The sequence below is a fragment of the Barbus barbus genome (assembly GCF_936440315.1).
Source record: "Barbus barbus genome assembly, chromosome: 35".
NCBI classification, from domain to species: Eukaryota; Metazoa; Chordata; class Actinopteri; order Cypriniformes; family Cyprinidae; genus Barbus; species Barbus barbus.
Window position 1 is genome coordinate 1,721,359 of NC_136763.1, and position 21,089 is coordinate 1,742,447.

The 21,089-nt window shown below is 34.3% G+C and overlaps 2 protein-coding genes across 2 annotated transcripts in view; one reads left to right on the forward strand and one right to left on the reverse strand.

The window, feature by feature from the left end:
• Positions 1–119: 119 nt before the first annotated feature.
• Positions 120–13,537, reverse strand: LOC306855004 (uncharacterized protein). The gene is made up of 9 exons (XM_079393375.1): positions 13,355–13,537; positions 7,430–7,962; positions 6,326–6,371; positions 6,065–6,129; positions 4,745–4,842; positions 4,595–4,663; positions 4,390–4,506; positions 3,298–3,372; positions 120–3,064 (listed from the first exon to the last, which is right to left on the reverse strand). Exons 2-9 carry the CDS (start codon positions 7,947–7,949, stop codon positions 2,918–2,920), a joined length of 1,137 nt encoding a protein of 378 aa, XP_079249501.1. The 5' UTR covers positions 7,950–7,962; positions 13,355–13,537; the 3' UTR covers positions 120–2,917.
• An 817-nt stretch (positions 13,538–14,354) lies between these two features.
• LOC306855079 (CLIP-associating protein 1-B-like) overlaps positions 14,355–21,089 on the forward strand; it is a 68,233-nt gene continuing 61,498 nt past the window's right edge. Inside the window, exons 1-2 of the mRNA XM_079393519.1 lie at positions 14,355–14,395; positions 16,432–16,886. Coding sequence (XP_079249645.1) covers positions 16,692–16,886 — 195 coding nt within the window. The 5' untranslated portion in view covers positions 14,355–14,395; positions 16,432–16,691. The remainder of the gene's footprint in view (positions 14,396–16,431; positions 16,887–21,089) is intronic.

The following is a 21,089-nucleotide window of genomic DNA, read 5'->3' on the forward strand; positions in this document are numbered from 1 at the left end:
ATATTGCATTATTTTATTAGATTTAATTCTTTAATTCATAAAATATTTTCAGAAAGTTTAATGAAAATGATCAATAGCTCAAAAGATGAAACTTAAAAAGGCTTAAAAGATGTATTTTTGCATAATTTTATTCAGTTTAATACTTTAATTCATAAAATATTTTCAGAAAATACAATAAAAATGATGCATGGTTGAAAAGATAAATCTTAAACTCTCTATAAAAAATTGAGAACTGTAACATTATAAATAAATGTGCATATATTTGTTTTCAATGCAGAAGACTGATAAAGTACCAAAACATCTGATTATTATTATTATAACAATAAGAGAATAATCTGCTACTGTGTTTGTTTTTACAGTAACTTTTACAGTTTAATAGAAACAAACTCAAATGTATCATCTCTACGGGTCATTCCACCAAATCAGTGCCTAAGAAATAATCAAGCAAAGATTTAATATAAACTAATAAATTTGCAATTTAAAAATATAACGATACTATGTATTCTTTCATCAATATTACATCAAAAAAAGTCAATTAAATACTATTTTAGCATTTATAGCATTTATTCTGATAAGGGTAAGGTTTTTGGCCTGTCCCTCACTATGATATTTCTTTTTCAGCAGGACTTTTAATTTGCAAAATGAAGGCAAAACGATATAAAAATCACATTTGCATATTGTTTTAAATATCTCATTGTCTCATTGTTAACAATTTTTTCTATAAAATTTAAATCATTTTATTGGTGTCCCCTGATTTTATGTCAGCCCTGTTACCCTCATCAAAAAACCCTTGTAAAATAATGTACAGTTCTAGGAGGTTACATCATCCCTCAACCAGGATTCCTGCACTTTAAACACAAGCATGTTTCTCTCTCACTTCTATAATGCTCTACTTCTGATGATTAATGAGGCTTGACTGAGACGGATACATCATGCAGTGTCAATCCTGTTACCATTTTTAAAATGTAAATTTAAAGAATTATTACCTTTAATAAAATCAATATCTACAAGTAAAATCCTTTCAAAGTGTGCAACGTGTGCTTTTGTGAACTTGACTATTAGCTAGAAATGAGCAAATTAGTTTGAAATCGTCAAACCTGAGTTACTTGAGTAACAGGGACGACATTGATTAGGTGTCGCCCTGTTTTTAAAGATTGCCTGTGTAAAATGCAAACATGTTTAAAGGTCACCCTGGGTGTAATTTTAAGCTAATGCCTATATCGTTCAGTGGCATACGAGCTTGAGTTACATGTTAGTTAGTTTTATTGGGATTGTTACTATTGCTACTGTTATTAATGACCAGGATAGGATGATCAGTCTCAATAAAACTCTTGTTTTTCCCCATAACTCATTGACAATAATGCATGCGTGTAAATTAAATTACAAACAAGAGCATCAAGGTGACTGCAGACCTTCACCCCGGTCTTGCAATGTTCAGGAAAGAAAGAAAGACCCAGATCTGATCATCTTCATTGCCTAATAATTGAACCGGATCAGTATATTTGCTAGAAATGCAATGTGCTAAATCAACAATGAACTGACTTAAACTGAAAATGTACTGTTTACTATTGTCATACAACTATGCTAAGTGCAATACAATATAATGCTATTTAAAATGGTAAAACTGTACAGTATTATGTAAACATATGTGCAGTTTGCTGAAGAATGTGTGTGCTGTCATCCCTGTTACTCTGGTCAGTCCCGTGACTACGACGTCAATCCTGTCACTGTCATTAGTTTCATAAAAAATGTAAAAATTATATTTGATACAGCCTTCCAGGTTTTTCCATTGCAACTTTAACTATATTTTATTTGGACAAAGTCCTGTTTTAATGTCTCTCTTGTAAAAAAATATATTTTTCTTAATTGACACGTGGTCACCCTCCTTCTTGTACAATTCCTTGTCATTTTAAGGTGTCTTCATTTCATGGATATTTAAAAAAATGTTGATTAAACTTATTTATTTTATTTTTTTTCCAAGTGGAAAAGGCACCGATTTCATGGAATGACCTCTAATTTGTCCATTCACAAAATAGTTAAAAACGTGTAAAAAGCTTCTTCAAATGGTAATTTCGTCAATACATAATAAGGAAAAGGTTGCAGTATGCAATAATAAATGTTTGAAATGGAAATATGTGATGTTGTGGTCACATGACATCACCAGATGAGTTTGTTTCTTCATCAGGTTTGTAGAAATGTGTCTCTGCATCAGTGTCTCAGCAATGGATGCTCTGCAGTGAATGGGTGCCGTCAGAATGAGAGTCTGATAAAAACATCACAATAATCCACACCACTCCAGTCCATCAGTTAACATCTGGAGAAGATAAAAGCTGAAACAAATCCAGCATTAAGATGTTTTTAACTAAAAGATGAGTAATCCATAATAACGCTTCCTGAATCAGGAGAGAAATCTGCACAGATCAAGCAGCGATTACAAGACAAAACAGTCCAAATTAGATCGAAACAAATATGTGGCTGGATTCTGATGTGAGAGACAACAGGAGATGCCCTTTTTCACTGGAGGAAGAGTTATTATGGATTATAGACTCATATTTTAGTTAAAAACGTCTTAATGACGGATTTGTTTTCTTCTCCAGATGTTAACTGATGGACTGGAGTGGTGTGGATTATTGTGATGTTTTTATCAGACTCTCATTCTGACGGCACCCATTCACTGCAGAGCATCCATTGCTGAGACACTGATGCAGAGACACATTTCTACAAACCTGATGAAGAAACAAACCCATCTACAGCTCGGATGACCTGAGGGTGAGCACATTTTCTGCATGTTTTCATTTTTAAAGTATTGCTTTAACTTTCAGCAGACTGATCACACAAGTCAAAAACAAAGATGATATCGTTCCAGGTCACTGGTCACAGTGGAAGCTATATGTTGTATGCAATTAGAAGCACTTCTCTAAAGGGGAATGGAGACTATGGTCGGCAGAGGGCCGATGGGAGGAGGGTTGTATTTCTCCACACGCATTAACCTGCGCAGAATATCGTCCCGGTCTTTCGGCCAGCTGTAGACGTGCGTGTTTTGCAGCCAGGTGGGAACGTAACACTGGGAACGTGAAGAAAACAGGTGAAAAATGCCGCAAATCTTACAGAAGCTGAAATTATATTGATATTTTGCTTCATGAACCATGATTCTACAGTTCAGTCCATTGCTCTGTGAAGTGTATAGAGAACGTTGGACTAGATTAACCGGTTAAGTGCTGGAACAAGCTTACAAACATGCTTTGATTCTCTGAAATGCTTGGGGGTGAACTGCAGTGTTTGATGAATTTCACAAACCTTTTTGGCCCCTGGGAACAGAATAGGAATGAACCTGTAGTTCCTGCAGCCGTTCTGAATGAATTCACTCTGCAGCTGATGGAGGCAAGCAAACACATCAGCAGTGTCATGAAAACGATAGATGATGTGTTTTTACACTATAAGTTAACAAACGTAACCAGAGCAACACACACCCTTAACCGAACCCTCGCAATTTATGCTTGTTTTGACAAAGGCAGCGCATGCAATCCCAGAATGCATTGCAATGACCTCGGTGAAATATCTCATGAAAAGATTTTATTCAAAACGTAAATATTATTATTAATACTACTACTACTGCTGCTAATAATAATTGCTGTTATTTTAATGCATTCATTATTTGTGCATGCAATTTATTTTTGTTCTTATTAAAATATGTAATTGCATGCTCACAGTCAACTACTGGAATTAGAAAAGTATTAATAATTATAATATTATTGTTATCATTTTATTAAATTCTGTATTTGTGTGTGCAATGCATTTTTATACTTATTAAAATATATTGCATGCTCACATTAAAATCTATTAACAATCTAGTTGTTGTTGTTGTTATTATTTTATTGCATTTTATATTTGTGTGTGCAATGCATTTTTATGCTTATTAAAATATCACATTGCTCACCTATGCTAAATTCTATTGGAATTAGCAAAAGTATTATTATTATTATTATTGTTGTTGTTGTTTTAATGCATTCAAACTCTATTGGATTAATCAAAAGTATTATCATTATCATTAATTTATGAAAATAAACAACAACAACAATAATAAAAATTATAATAATTAAATAATAGTTATTTCAATGCAGTCAATATTTGTGTGTGCATTGCATTTTTGTGCTTATTAAAATATAACATTGCATGCTCACACTAAACTACTGGAAACAAAAAAGTATTAATAATGATAATATTAATAACAATTATTTTTATTATTATTGTGCATTATTAATTATTCTTATTATTCTAATTATTTAATCCATTCAGTATTTCCTAAACTATTGGAATCAGCAAAAGTATTCTGAATAATAATAACTGAAAGCAGAGCTTTATTTTAGTAAGTGAGGGTTATTTTGGGACCTGTTTGTGGATGTACACAGTGTTTGACGTTCTCTCGTCTCCCTCCACACTCGTATTAATGCCTGATATGGTCTCGTAATACCTCAGGCTGATGATGATGATGATCAGGTAATCTTTCTGCAGAGAGAGAGAGAGAGAGACGCTGTAACTCTAGGTGCTTAGATGATGAGGATAATGACATCACTTCCTGTCTCTGCATGCTTACCTCATTGAGATATCGCTCCATGCAGTCGATCTTACTGATGCTGTTCAGCTGCTGCTCGAAAACATCGATCTGAGCACAAAGAAGCAAGAATTAATCCAAATCCACAAAACTACAGCTAGATTAAACTGGAAACTGTAAAATGATCTGTACATGTGTGTCAAAGCCGTTGTTCCTCAGCAAAGACCCAAACTTAATGATCTCCTTCAGATGCTCTTCACTGTCAGCCTCGTACGTGACAAAAACTTTCCCTGTGTGGAGAAAAACACACGCGACACACTTGAAAGAGTGGGTCAAACCGCCTCCAAACGAAACATGTGCAACGTATGAAACCTTGCACTGTATTTTTCCTCTTGCACGAAATAACTGCTATACCCCACAAATTTAATTATTTAAAAAAAGTTTTTAATCTATCACAGATAATAACTATTATTAATAATATGCATTCAATATATGTGCGTGCAATTTATTTTTGTGCTTATTAAAATATTGCATGGTTACACTAAACTCTATTGGAATTATTATTATTATTGTTATTATTTTATAATTACATTTTATGCTTATTAAAATATCACATTGCATGCTCACACTAAACTTGATTGGAAATAGCAAAAGTATTATTAATAATAATTATTATTATTATTTTATTGCATTTGAAATTTGTGTGCAATATATTTTTATGAAAATTAAATCTATCAGAGCTAATAATTATTATAAATAATAATATGCATTCAATATTTGTGCGTGCAATTTATTTGGTGCTTATTAAAATATGCCATGATTAAAATTAAATGTGAAAATTAATGAAAAATGTCAATCCTTGGCCTTTGCAGGTTATTGTTTTGTTGCAGCGTAGAGTATTGCAGACAATCACATGTTTCTGTTGAGCTTATGAATGCTGTGGGCCAATCAGAGGCGTTATATTAGTCAACGCTGAAACCGCTGTGTTTTGAAGAGTGACTGAATTCTGCACGTTCACTCATTTTCTCATCATAAACAGCGAAATGCAGAAATTAAGAGATTGATTTTGCAGCTTCAGTGATTATATCAGGAGATTTTGCATAACTTGCGTTAGATTAAAGTCATGAACCGACATGTTTGTCTGTGTAGCAAGAATATGACAAAACGTTTTATATGTATTCTATTAATCAACATTAATAATCACTTATAATATCAAGAGCAATAATAGACAATAATGATTTTTGTCGCAATATTGCATTCATACCCTATAATAAGTCTCTGTTTTTTAAAAGCAGCCTATAATTTATATACAATAGTTTTTTTGTAACAGTTTAAGTATTCTGACTAAATGTAACCAATCAAAGAGACAATTAATAATGTAATTATAAAAATTGCCTTTAGGAATGTAAAATCAATACCAGGGGGCAAATATTGCACCTTAATGGAAAAGTTCATTTCTGACCCTGCTATCCACGTCATTGCCTTGACATGCAGACAGGAAGTAGTACTCACTCTGTTCCTGTGGCAGGTGTGTGATACACTGACTGGCCTGTCTGGAGTTCACAGATGCATTTTCACTGAAGACACACACGTACAGAAAGCATGTACAATGCATGAGCAGATCACAGACTGTTAAAAGTGTGCAAGCCTTCATTTTTCAGCATGAATGACTCTTTCTTTTCCAGTTTCATTCTGATTTAAAAAGCAAATGGTCTTTTGTTTCTGGACCATAACTGAGTTCCAGTTGGTGTAATATGATGCTACGGGACTCACTTTTCAGAGAAGCGTGTGTCCATTTGTCTGTACTGCATCAGGCCTCCTGTGAATGAAAACAAAAATGCAGATTGAGAATATAAAATAACCACATATAGCCTAGCAGTGATTCTGAGAGCTTGTGGTTGAATTTGCACGAGTGAATTCTGTCTCAACCTCATGTTTTTCTGACTCTTCTGACATGATATCCAGGCTGCTTTTGTATAAATGCTGGTTTTGAATTCAAAATGACTGTGTTTAGATGCCTTGCATCATATTGTCATGTGACCAAATGCAATTGAGATTTATTTAGTGTTGTTTTTGTCTCTTTTTGTGCACTTTTGGTTTAAAAAAAAAAAAAACATTTTGAAACAACATGATGGGTGGACATATTTATTATTTATTTCTATTTCTCTCAATTAGAATCAAACATTTTACAGCCTGATGTTACAGAAGCATGCTTTTAAACACTTTTTATTCAATATTTTTTTTTTTAGTTTAGAATTTGAATCTGAAGAACCCATATTTTCCATTAGGCCATATGTAGAGGATATTAACAATATGGAAACTATATAAGAACCCTATATAGCTAAAAATGGTGAAAAGAGGGATATTTGATTAAACTAAACTGCTGCCTTTAAACCTTTATTTTTTAATAATTAAATTATAATATTACTCCAGTCCAAAGTTATCTGGTCTTTAATAATGTTCTCAAAACGTTAGCGCAAAAACATTATTTATACTTTGTTTATGGAGCATTCTGTTTATGAAACATTGTTATGTTTATGTAATATATGTTTTTTTAATGTTACTATTAGAATGTTCAGAGTAACCTTCAAAAGAAATGTTCTCATAAGGTTTGCAAAATTATAAAATTGAATAACACTCATATAACTAACAATTTTTTTTAATTATATAAAAACAAATTAATCGTTGAGCGAATCGTTTGGGAGTTGTTGAGGTAAAAAATAAATGCATATTATAAGAAAATGAAAGTGTTTTTTGAGCTTGCATGCATGTCAACCTGTTGTTAGGGACTCCCAAAACCAAAATATTAACCTTTCATAACCCATAATAGGGGCACTTTGAAAAAAAATCATCCCGATCCTAAACTTTTGAACGCACCTGAGGGTCTGTAGGGCGGCTGATGTCCGGGTCTGGAGCTGCAGTGATGGGTGGGAATCATGGGATGCGGCGGTGGACCGAACTGACCGCAGCACGGCGGCCGCAGATAAGCCTCAGGGTACGAGGGCGAGGGACGGTGGTCCATGTTCGTGGACGGAGGAAAGGAATGCAGAGACCTGGGATAATCCAGACTCTCCAGACTCTGACTCGGCAGAGAGTGAGGCCTGCTGGGAAAAAACGAGCCCTCATCCGAGAGCGTGTGGTAGATGGCAGACGGGAGGCAGGAGGGCAGGCTGTGAGGAGAATCCGCCCTGACGGGACCGTCCCAGCTGGGGAAGGGCGTCTGATGGGCGTAGGGCTGAGCGTAGCTCCCTGCGTTATGCTGGAGAATGATCTGCGCAGGTTGTGGGACGGTTGAGGAACGGTTGTGAGTAACGTCTGACTCAAACTCTTCACTCCTGGTTTCGTCATTCTCCTCGGGATAGTTTAGAGACGTGTACTGATCGCTGCCGTGGGCCATGTGGGTCGAGTCTCTGACAAAAGAGAAAACACCACGAGCGTAAAAACACTGATTATATTTCAATGCATTTTCTAAATGCATGTTATAGATCTTATTGTAAACATATCATCTGTGCATATATTTCTTTTTTATGTTTTGACCTCATAATGATCAACTGGATCATTTGTGGAACTGGATAACACAACTTTTGTGATGGAAGTCATATGTGGTGGGAGAAAAAACTATACGTGACTCTGCAGCTCAAAAGCAGTCATGAGTAACACAGGTATATTTGTAGCAATAGACAACAATACATTGTATGGATCAAAATTATACATTTCTCTTTTATGACAAAAATCATTAGGATATTAAGTAAAGATTTTTTTTTTCTTGTCTTCTGCCTATACTGTGTAACATTTTCTGACAAAGCAATTTCTCACATTAAGCAATGTATTATCTTTTCATTTAAAGGATGTCCCACTTTAGCTGAATGCTACTGGTCCCAATTTATCTGACATGTTCAGGTAAATTGGGATAGTAACAAAACTTGATTTTTTAATTTTTTAAATAGAACAGAGAAACTTGCATATCATTGCATAAAAGCTCACATGAACATATAACACAAATTTATAGACTGAAATACTGTTTATATTAGATTTTAAACCCTAACAATAATGGACTTAAACTATGTACAGGCACTTACCATGTACTTAAGTAACCACACCCAAGATTTACATTTGACTAATCAAATGTTGATAAGTTAAGTACTCTTATTACAGCATTTCAAGACCACTCATTATTATCTGCATTTTTTTTTTAAAGGAGCACTACACCAAAAGCTTATTTGTCCCAGTTTAACTGATGTCCCACTTTTGCTGACTTAATGGCTTTACGAGTGAAAGCAAATGTTCTGTGTTTGCATTCCCCATTGTATGAAACTGTGCGACTGCTTGCGAAAAAATTGTGTTGGAAGTAAATATGATTATGGTTCACCTGAGAAAATCTGCATCCGCCCACAAAACGTTTGTAATGGAAATAATATGCGGTGAGAGGAAAAACTATTTCAGTGCTTTTGCAAGTGCAAAGTTTCTTAAGATTTCTTAAAGTTTTGGGTGAGGAATAGACTGAAAGCTTTTTGCAACATGACACTCACACTCACTACTTTTGTTGTAAATATTTACTCCTCAAGTCAATAGAGTATATGTGATATGTTTGTAGAGCATGTCAGCAGCTGTCATAATGTACAGTGCTGCTCATACAGCGCAATTATTTTAATGTTCAGTCTGAGAGCGTGTTTGCACATGCTGTGTTTGACTTTGCACTGCGTCTTCACCGGCTGACAGAAACCAAGAAGACTTCTGAAAGCTGTCAGTGACCAGATGACGGCGTAAGAAAGAGGTCAGCGCTGTTTTCTACTGGGGAAAAATAGGCCTTAGTGTAACATCCACCCATGCAGCGTCCCTAAATAGGACACACTGCATTATGACTCTTTATCTCAGAGTGCCAAAATTCTGCAGCTTGTGCAAATCTGCAGACCACAACTGAGAGATTATGCTATGCAAGCAGTTACACAAAACACTTTACCTTTATGCTATATAGATATATGGTTCTAAGCATCTGTCTAAGTTTGAGAAATGCAATGATGTGATAGTTCATCAGTTTTCAGTGCAAATATAAGTCAATGAGTCAAGTGAAAACGAAGAGGCAGTTAAACATTTGGCAGGAAGAGTCATTCTGATAAAGACAAAAGATATACGCTTATTCACTGATAACCTGATTCTAACATTTCCTGACACACTTGAGAAAGAAACCAAGAATGTATAGAGTGAATTCAGGTATTCAGGTATTAAATATATATTTGCAATCACACAATATTTTGGATGTGATTTTTTTTTTTTTAAATGGTATTTTTATACTTAAAGCAAATAAAAAAGTGTAAAAGTGAATTCAGGTGCCATTGACATGACTGGGTAAAAATGCATTAATTAACATATATATATATATATATATATGTATGTATGTGAGGAGTTCAGATGCAAAAGCAAAATTTTCTTCTAAAATGAGCTTTTTTTTAATCATGCTCCTATGTGTAGGTTCAGTAATTTCACTTTAGTGGCAATGAATGGGTTATTTTCATTGCCATAAAAATGAAATAAGTGAACATAAACATAGAAGCCTGACAAAAATACTAATTTTAGAAGAAAATTTCAGATGGCACTTAGAGGCTTTTGCATCTGGAATCTTCATATATATATATATATATATATATATATATATATATATATATATATATATATATATGGGTCATTCTAGAATTGGGGGTACATTTTGCGTCTCCTAGATAAACCTTTTATTATTTTTCAAAAACAAAAAATTTATTGAAACAGTTTTGAATAATTACACAAATTATATCAAGCTATCACTAAAAATAATATTTATGTGTATTTAGGAACATTTTTGTCTTGAAAATATTAAATTAAAGATTCCCTCTATACCTATTTTTGACTGTCTATGCCGCCTGAATCATACATTCAGCTTCAATTATCATGAAATAATTACGTCTAATTTTTATCTTTTTTGTGTGATTACTCTACTAATTTATGTAAACAGTTGCATAATACATCTATTTTCTGTATTATTTGTAATTTTAGTAATTAAAAAATACATTTTGTGTCTGTCCCTACGTTCTGGTCAACTCTGTTAACTCTGTTATAAAAAGGCATAACAATCTTTAAAGCACTGATAGAAAAAGCATGTGACTTGCTCCAAGTGATGTCACTACCTCTGGTGGGAAAATCTGAAAGGCACTGAGGTATGTCATTATTCCTCTCTCATTAATTTGTACAAAATGTTTAGGATACACCAATAGTAGATTAAATATTTGTCAAATCTGTTATTGTGATATTTCAGTGAATCTCTCATTCACTTTTTTAAAAACAATAATATGATGAAAATGCATAAATTTCTGTTTTAGACATGCCATGTGGTATCTGGTTTGAGGTTAGCATCTTGAGCTAAAGCACAAAATGGAGGAAAATGTCAACTCTGTTATTGTCAACTCTGTTATCATTAAACTTTTTAGACCACTAACAGAGTTGACAATGATTAACAGAGTCAAATGTTCCCTATCACATTTAAGCGTTTTATATTATTTTACAAATATGGATTCATTTTACTGTAAATTATACATTTGTTGTTGTATATCATTCCAGGTTAAGGAAAAAAAAAGATAGGTAAATGAAGCTGTCAGCAGCAGAAAGGCAGCGGCAATACAGGGCACGGCGAGATGCCAACCCTGTAAGGCAGGCAGAAAATTTGAGAAAGGACAGAAAAAGATGGCACAAAAGGGAAAATGCAGGGCAGACAAATGAAGTGTCTGATCTGTGTGAAAGGGAGAAAAGGTACAAGCGCAGGTATTGGAGAGAGGCACAGCAGAGGTGCAGAGCAAAAAGGCAGAGACTTGTAAAGATGACACCACCACAAAGTCCTGAACCAGACCCTGAACCACAGATATCCAGATAACATTAGGTCCAAGAGTAGAATTTTATTTAGGTTATGTAGACACATGCAGATTGAGGAAAGTTAAGTTCTGTGATAGGACTGTCAACATAATAACTGAACTGTTTCCTCCAAGATGTTGTGTCTTAAAGGTATACTCCATAATTTCGCATGGTCTGTTTACACATTTTAATTAATAGTGCACTGTGCAACTTTGGAACTGCATAGGAATTCTCACCCCACCATTACTTAAAGGGTTACTCCACCCCAAAATGAAAATGTTGTCATTATTCACTTACCCCTATGTCGTTCCAGACCCGCTGGAGCTTCGTTCGTTCTCGGAAAACAATTTAAGATATTTTAGATGAAATCATTGTTAAATAACACTGTCAAGGTCCAGAAAAGTAGTAAAGACATCGTCAGAATACTCTATGCTGGATTTCATCTAAAATATCTTAAATTGTGTTCAGAAGACAAACAAAGCTTTTACGGGTTTGGAACTACATGGGGGTAAGTGATTAATGCCAAAATTTGCATTTTGGGGTGGGGTATCCATTTTAAAGACAAGCCTGTTTTGTTCTAATGTTTATAAATACAAATGTAAACATATGGCTTACAAGTAAATCTAAAATTCTAGCAAACTGCTATTTCTTAGGTTCAACAGTGCAGATTTAAATACTAAATACCAAAATATGAATTTAAATTAATGAATGAAAAAATTTGCAGACAAAGGCAGTCAGGACGAAGAAAAATAAAACGGGAAAACTCCAAATTATACAGAGAAATTGAAAAATTGAAGATTTTGCTGAAAAAGAAAACTACTGTCCGCAAATACCAGAAACGCCTCCAGAGACTGACGTGTGTGTCTGAATCCCCTCGATCAAAAACACAGAAGCAGTTAGGAAGACAAAGTCCCTGCAGAGATTCAAAAATCCCTCTTGTTTCATAATGCAGAAATAAACAAAGACATATGGGCAGAAATTGCCAATAATTGATGTGCATGCCCAGATTGAGAGCAGCTGTTGAATTTTATTTTCCAGACACATGCAGTTAATTTTCAAGTTCATGAAAGATCTGTAATTTGTATTTGTTAAGATTAAATAGTTGTTTTTACATTTAAAATGGTTTCAAAAGTTTCAGAGTGTGACAGAAAACGTTGTTGTTTTTGGACTTATAACTATGGGTGGTCAACTCTGTTATTGATATCAACTCTGTTACCATCAGTGTCAGCTCTGTTTGTTTAAGATTTTGCTTTAAAAATATCATTATATGTGTTTTATTGTTAAAAAAAATTATTAGAAGCTGATTAGCCTAAATAGTGTTCTTACTACATGAAATGTTGTAGAATTTCAGTCATTTTTAAAGCTATTTTTAGAGAAAATGCACAATATCTTGGCAACGTTTCAGTTAAAGGTGTTGATATTTTTTACTCTAAAATAAAAAGTCAAACATTTATCAGGCTTAAAGTTGAATTAATTGATGAAAAGACAGAAGTTCTCTTAGTGTAGAGAGTGTTTTAAATTTTTTCACATTTGTTAACTGTATATATTTGACCCAGTTTGTCTATAACAGAGTTGACAGATTTTTCTGTTCGTACTTAGATTTTCAGAATAAATGTTAAAAATCTTACAAGTTTAAGATCAGCAAATATTGAAAATATTAAATTTGAAGTGTGTTCTATGAAAATAAAAAAGTTTAACATAAAAAGAAAATCCTATTTTTTGTCTTCTTTTTCTATTTGAAATGTACCCGCAATTCTAGAATGACCCATATACTGTATATAAAGTACCAAAATGATATTTTTTATATTATAAGTAGGCTACAAGAATTCGTATAAGAAATACTACTAATGCTTTACCTGTTTAGCTATTTGAAGTAATGTCCGAATGTATTTGTAAAGCTGTTCAGAGCGGACTGAAGACACTCACCTGAGCGCGCGAGCAGCACGAGTTACAGTCTCTTCAGGAAGTCACGCGCTTCTGTTTCTCCATTCATGTTCTCTCACTTTCTACAGCGATTTCGAATTCACTTTTAGATGTAATATAACGCGTATTTCAGTAGGCTGCTAGTTCAATACGTGACCGTTCAGTCTCAAACACATGTTAAAGTGTGTTTGTGTTCACGCGATGATATATGATGGGAGGAGTGAAACAGCACGAGACGCCTGGAGAACAGGATTAATGCTGAGAGTAACACTTCAACAAAAGACAAGAAGTGCTGACGTTCCCATACTACATTACTCAAAATTAAATCATTAAATAAATGTTCAAATATATAAATAAATCGTTAAATACATAATTAAATATTTAAAATTACCTAAATAAATGTTTTAAACAATACAAATATTTATTTAAATACATAAATGTATGATTTTATAAATATAAAAAATACATTTATTTAATAAATTAATAAATATATGAATGAATAAATATGTATGCATTTATTTATGCCTTTATTTACGTATTTCAACATTTATTTAATGATTTAATTTTCATTTTAATTTTCAAATATTATGCGAATGTTACTTTTGAATGTTCTCTGAAAGAAGGGGCCTAGTAACATTTAAAGAAACCTTAGACAAATGTCCAGGTAAAATGTTACATGAACAATGCATATAACGTTTACTAAGGTTTTGAAAAGATAACTTGTAACGAACCGTCTTGTAACGTTACTGGAAGAATGTTTAGTCGTTACTTTGAGAGAACCTTGCCATACTAGCGGTTTTATTTATTTATTTATTTTTATTTTTAAATGGCAATTTATAAAACTATTACTAGTTAGTATGTGTCTATTGTTTGTTCAAACTGGGCTGAACAGACTGCAGAGGGCGCGCTTCATCTGGCGCATGCGCAGTGCTATCGCACAATTGGGCGGAGATCTCTGCCGTTTCCTTCCAAAAAATCAACTGAGGATCTACCCAGGGCCACGGGAAACGGTTCCTATGTAGCGGCTTTAGAGTGACATGCGAGGTACGTCGTTATCAAACGAGCTTTTCCACCAGACTATCACTAGTTGCGTTCTGACTCAGCTCGCTGTGGCTGGGCTTTGCGCGCGCGGTCAATGGAAATAGTTTGTGCATAACGGGATACATTGTTACAGTCATGCATGCATGCAAACATTACACTGTGAGAGTAGCTGCATAATTTACAGTGTTTACAGTGACCATATCGATCATTATTTGTTCAGTTGCATGGACTGTATTCATTGTAATGGCTTTTTATTTTTTGCAAACCGTTGTGAAACGAAAGTGAGATTATAACTGTGATATTGATATAACTGTGCAATAATGCACATGCAACTAGATGAGAAAATATACCTGAAAAGAGTTAAATGCTGATTAAAATACGGAAAGTACAGTGTTGGTACCATGGTATAGTGATGCTTATACCATGGTATTGAAGAGCTACAATTATATGTCATGGTATATATATACATGCATGGAAAAACCAAGGTACCTTTTTTTTAATGATGTAGAAATTTTAAATAGTAAAAAACAAAACTTTTACGTTTTTACTAGCAAATGTTCACAGTTTTTAAAAACATAAAAAGTAAAAAAATATCAATAAGACAAAATAAAGGTGTATTCGGTGTAAGATGTTTAGATATTGAAACGCAGGGTAAATAAATAGCGGTTAAGAATATGTTGGGTGCAGCTGAATACATGCATATGAAGCTTTTATATCTTAAAACAGGGGTTATGCGAGATGCGGTCGCGCGCGTGTTTGTAAACAGAGTTGTCGGGCCTCGTGAGGTTCGAGCTGTTGCTAATAACAACCATTTATCGTGTTTTATCGCGTAATACTCGTCGGGTTCCCCTGAAAGGCCCGGGGTTTGTTTACAGTGACAGCTGCTCTCGTGGAATGAAACACGGCTAAAGTTAGATTAGCAATCACTGCAGCTGCTTCATTAATGTTTAATAATGTCCTCAAAAACAGGCTACATTCTCTCGTGACACATGATGATTACATCATCTTTTGCGCTATGGTAATACCTTATTTATTATGTAGCTTAAATACTGTGCTATTTCCGAAAGTGCCATAGTATATATTTGAGTATGTTATTACACAGTACTCTCTGTCATGGGAAATTCAGAGTAATATCGTTTGTTTGCATCTAATTAGATCATTTATGACATTATAGGGATGATAATAACCAAACATTAGTTTATTCTAGTAACCTTGCAATACTTAGATATTTAAAAGGATATAGTTTGTTGAGCCTTTAGAAAGAGTATAATGTAAAATAGAAAAAAAAATTAAAAACAAGTTTGCATATGTGTTTTTTATTGAGTATCATATTTGATTAATAAGCCGTTTATGGCTCTTATAGTCTAATATAGTGATAATATGAAGGGAAACAGCTTCAATTGAGCAAAAATATGGATTTGCTGCAGATGCTGATATTTCTATGATTCTGATGCTTGTGAATCAATGAGATCTTTATTAAAAGTACAGCAGATACTGACATAAAATGATCTAAATATCAGTCGTAGCTCTAGATCTCCAATAATATGTCTCAGTAAGATTAGATTGAAACGATCCAAACATATAATGCAATGCTGATTGAGAGATGAAGAAATAAACGCTCCTCTAAAGATCCTGATGATCAGATCCTGAGACGCACTGATTTTACTAGAAAATGATTGATGGAGAATCAAGTAAAGCTGAGCTGCTTCAGTCCAGTAAGAGTTCATCTGGAGATATTACTGCAGTTATTCTGACCTTTACTTGATCAAAATCAGTCAAGATTTGACAGAAAAAGACACGTGAAGTTTGTACAATTACACTAAAAGAGCTTTCACTGGATAAAAACCCCTCTAAGCTATCAATCAGAGACAGAAGACACGGAGGAGATTAAGTGCGACTGCAGTTTTGATCATTTAGGCGCATTATAAATGTGCATATCAAATATAATACAGTAGCTTTATAGGGCTGAAGTGATCATTCAGTTTTTGCAAGCGTGTTTTTATAATACCTGATCTGTAATATTTTAATTTGCATTGCAGGACATAAAGTGATGGATTGGCCGTTTGACTGGATTTCCCTGCAGAAGGATTTACTCCACCAGTGTTTGATCAGTCGATTATAATATTGTTCAGTCGACACATGTTGCACACAATCCCACATTCATACTTCCAGCGGCCTTTTGCATCCCACATCCCTTCAGGATTCTGTTTTTAGAGTAACAAGATCTAAAACTCTGTTTTCTGGCCAGTATTTGTGGGTTTATGTGTTATCCTGAGCCTTGGTCCATCTCAGTAAAGTCATGGAGCCCAACATGGAGTACATAGTGGCGCAGGTCACGCAGAAGGAGGTTGGACGTCGCTTCCAAGTGGGGCCGGAAATCATAGACTACATCCTGGACAGACAGAAGTCACATGACCTGGAACATGATCAGAGCATGCTGGACAGGATGGTGGACAGTCTGGCAACCTCATGGGTCAATGCGAGCAATTTCAAGGTGAGAGAGTTTGTAAGAATCGTTTTAGTTCACCCACAAATGAAAATGCATTCGCCTTCAGGTCGTCCGGGACTTAGATGAGTTTGTTTCTTCATCAGATTTGGAGAAATGTAGCATTGCATCAGTGTCTCAGCAATGGATGCTCTGCAGTGAATGGGTGCCGTCAGAATGAGAGTCCAAACAGCTGATAAAAACATCACAATAATCCACACCACTCCAGTCCATCAGTTAATGTCTTGAGAAGACAATCAAATTAATCATTAAGACGCTTTTAACTAAAATACGAGTCCATAATCCATAATAATACTTCCTCCAGTGAAAAAGTGGTCTCAGGTGAGAAATATGCACATGAGCCAAAACAGTCCAAAACAAATACGTGGCTGGATTTTGATGTGAGAGACAACAGGAGATTAACTTTTTCACTGGAGGAAGCGTTATTATGGATTATTGACTCGTATTTTGACCAGAAGCAATGGTTTGAAGTTAAAAATGTACTTGTGGATTATTGTGATGTGTTTATCAGCTGTTTGGACTCTCATTCTGACGGCACCCATTCACTGCAGATCATCCATTGCTGAGACACTGATGCAGAGACACATTTCTAAATTTCTGATGAAGAAACAAACCCATCCACATGTTGGACGACCTGAGGGTGAGGACATTTTCAGCAAATGTTCATTTTTGAGTGAACTGTTGCTTTAAATAGAAGCTGAGAAGAGATTGTGTAATTCAGTTACCATTAGTCGTGGCCTAATGGTTAGAGAGTTGGACTCGTAATCCAAAGGTTGTGGGTTCGAGTCCCCGGCCGGCAGGGATTGTAGGTGGGGGGAGTGAATGTCCAGCGCTCTCTCCACCCTCAATACCACGACTGAGGTGCCCTTGAGCAAGACACCGAACCCCCAACTGCTCCCCGGGCGCCGCAGCATAAATGACTGCCCACTGCTCCGAGTGTGTGTTCACGGTGTGTGTGTGTGTGTGTTCACTGCTGTGTGTGTGTGTGTGTGTGTTCACGGTGTGTGTGTGTGTGTTCACTGCTGTGTGTGTGTGTGTGTGTTCACGGTGTGTGTGTGTTCACTGCTGTGTGTGTGCACTTTGGATGGGTTAAATGCAGAGCACGAATTCCCAGTATGGGTCACCATACTTGGCAGTATGTCACTTCATAATTATTTCTGAGTAATAATTTGCATTCTTGATTCAGTTTGGTTGATGCATATTCTAAGGATTTTTAGGCCTGTTCTATAAGTGCGTCAGTAGTTCCAGGTTAGAGTTGCGTATCATTGCCGCAGATCTTTTAGATATTACTTTGCAATGCTTAATGTTGTTTCAGTGGAAATGATTGCTGATTTAGATGATAAAAGCATTTGTTATCGTTTCAGGAAGAGTCACTCCCGTTCTCACAGATTCAGTGAGACGCTTGGTCTTTACCGAAGCTTGAGTTTTGAGTGGAAACTGATTTATAATTTCACAGGACTGCATTTCTGGGGGACAGGCAGTTTGTATAAAATGAAAAGTGTAGGTTATGCTTATAAACTCCAGACATTGTGTGTATTTCAGTGACCTGACAGACTAAGTATTTAAGAAACTTGACAGGCATTAGGAGGTTTTTATACTCAAGTTAGGTTTTTTCAGTATTTTATATTCTGCTGCTTGTCATTCTCAGAGTCGCTCAATATTAGTCTAATTTTCTGTTCATCATTTTTGCTATGATTTACCTTTGGCTGTATTTCAGTTCTTGATCAGTTTGACTATAATGTTTTTTATCATTCTGTGAGGTTAATTACATTTTCTTCAATGTTTATATGCTATTCCATAGTAGAATATAATACTAACTTAACATTATTAATAATAAATTATTTATTACTATTCTGAGCTTTGTAATTTCAGTTTTTAATTTAAATTGTAGTTTAAGTTTTTGTAATTTTGAAATGTGTGCCTTTATAATTTTTTATTAGTTTTTATTTTTAAATATTTCTATAGCTTTATTTCATTTTTAGTATTTTTTTTGTTTCTCAAATTAAATTTATTTCAGCTTTAAGTTTTAGTAAGATCAAGTTTTTTTAAAATTTACGTTATTTGTTTATAATATTAATATTTAATATATAATATTTGTTTGTTTCATTTTATTGCAGCTTTATTTAAAGGACTAAAAAATGCATTTGTATTTTTATTTTTAGCTTTCATTTATTTAATTTCAGTTTTAGTAATTTATTTAAATTTAAATTATTTCTTAAAATAATTTATATCAGTTCTACAGTAAGTTCCAGTTGTTTCTAGTAAGTTTTTCATCTAATGTTAGTATTGTATTCTGTTGCAGCTTTATTTAAATTACTGAAAAATGATTTTGAACAGTTTAAGTATCAATAACAACAGTGATTTTCCCAGACATTTTTAAGGTGATTCATTAAGCTCAATAATGCATGGTTTTTCATATTGTACATCTGTCTGCCTCATCATGCAGTTTTTGCCGGGAGTTTCTGTGGCTTCAACCAAATGTAAATCTGTAAATCAATCTTTATTCAGCATCTGAGTTTGCAGCTGTTTTCCTGGTATTTTCTCTGAACATCTGCTGCTAGATTTCACTCATGACATGTCCATAACCAGATGCTCATGAAATCTGTGCCTTCAAAACTCAATTAGTTATACTTCTAATAATGGTTTACTGTCCGGTCGATTACATATACTATACTTGGCTCCAGTGCTTTTATTTGGTGGCTCCGAGCCATTACTTCCTGTCTGTTGTTTTCTGTCCATCAGGTGTATATTGTTTCATCATCACGTCTCTCTTGTGCGCTGCGTTGATCAGATGGTGTGAAATATTCAGCGCAGCTCCAGCATTAGCATGTTTAAGTGCTCATGAGTCTCCACACGCTTAGTATTCAGGAGCGGCGCTGGGCGGCACACGCGTGTCACCTTCAGCGAGGGCACATTTTATTGGCTCAACACAGTTCCAACAGTTCAGATTGAGAAAAAAATCCTGGAAATGAAACACAACTATTTAAAAAAAAACCTGCATTGCTTCTTAAAATGAACATCCTGCACAGATAATTTGATGGTGCGTGTGAATGTGAAAATTAGGGCTGCAAAAATGTAATTGGGATTTTTTTTTTACTGATAAAAGTGAAAAAAATGCCATTTAAAAAACATCCAGGTTTTCTGTTGATGTGCTTATATATGAGAATGGCTATAATAGTAATAATAATATTATTAATAATAATAATTATTCATAAAATATTACATTCAATTCAATTCAAGTTTATTTGTATAGCGCTTTTTACGATACAAATCGTTGCAAAGCAGCTCTACAGGAATTTAAGTTTCTAACTATTGTAAAATATTGTAAAACTATATTATAAAATATAGTAAAAATATGCCATTGCAACTGTACAATTACAATACATGAAATTTAAAAATGTAATTGTGAAACAAATCCAGGTTTGTGCTGCTTGTTTTTAGTTAAAAATGTTGTGCTTATATGAATATGGCTATAATAATAATAACATATAATGTTATGTCATTTTATAATGTAATTTTTATTATTCTAAAATAATATAATAATAATTATATGACTATGTCGTGCAAATTACAGTAGTAATATTTATGGCTGTTTTAATTATTTTTATTTTTTTTATTTGCAAACGTTAAACCATCAAACGTTTACTTTGATAAAGCTCTCTTCTGTTGATCAGTGCTTCTCCGTTACTCTCATGTCAGTGTGTGGCTGAACAAGTTAAACTAGCTCACTGACGAGTGAAGAATGCTGTCTTCTGCATGGAATAGAAGGAGGAGTTCATTCGTTTATTTGAGGAGCCAGCCAATGGCGTGAGTTTGGGGGCGGGGCTCTTTGTATCTGTTTGTTTTTGTGTTTGACCAATGGCAGGAGTGTTTGGAAACTAAATCATAATTATACATTTTAATGGCACGTTTTGAACCAACTCATACATCTCCACACTTTTAAAAGCTTAGTTCACCCAAAAATGAACATTTTGTCATCATTTACTGTCATTACAAACCTTTTTATTCTGTGGAACATAAAGGAAGATATTTAGAAAAATGTCCCTGTGTTTTTTTTTTTTTTTTTTTAAGTCAGGTGTTGTTTGGACTCAGTTTCAGTTCCACATGAGCTCCATCTCTGCATCTGCTCTGAGTTTGAGCCGCTTTTATGTGCATTTAGGGAACATGCATTGAAAATGAAGAAATTAAGAA

Bases quoted from the DNA above. Each gene is read 5' to 3' on its own strand.
- LOC306855004 (XM_079393375.1), bottom strand. From the start codon at position 7,949: ATGGCCCACGGCAGCGATCAGTACACGTCTCTAAACTATCCCGAGGAG. The intron at 4,843-6,064 runs GTGAGTACTACT...TTCTCCACACAG, and splicing joins ACACCTGCCACAGGAACAGA to GGAAAGTTTTTGTCACGTAC. The intron at 3,065-3,297 runs GTTTGTGAAATT...TCACGTTCCCAG, and splicing joins TGTTCCCAGGGGCCAAAAAG to TGTTACGTTCCCACCTGGCT.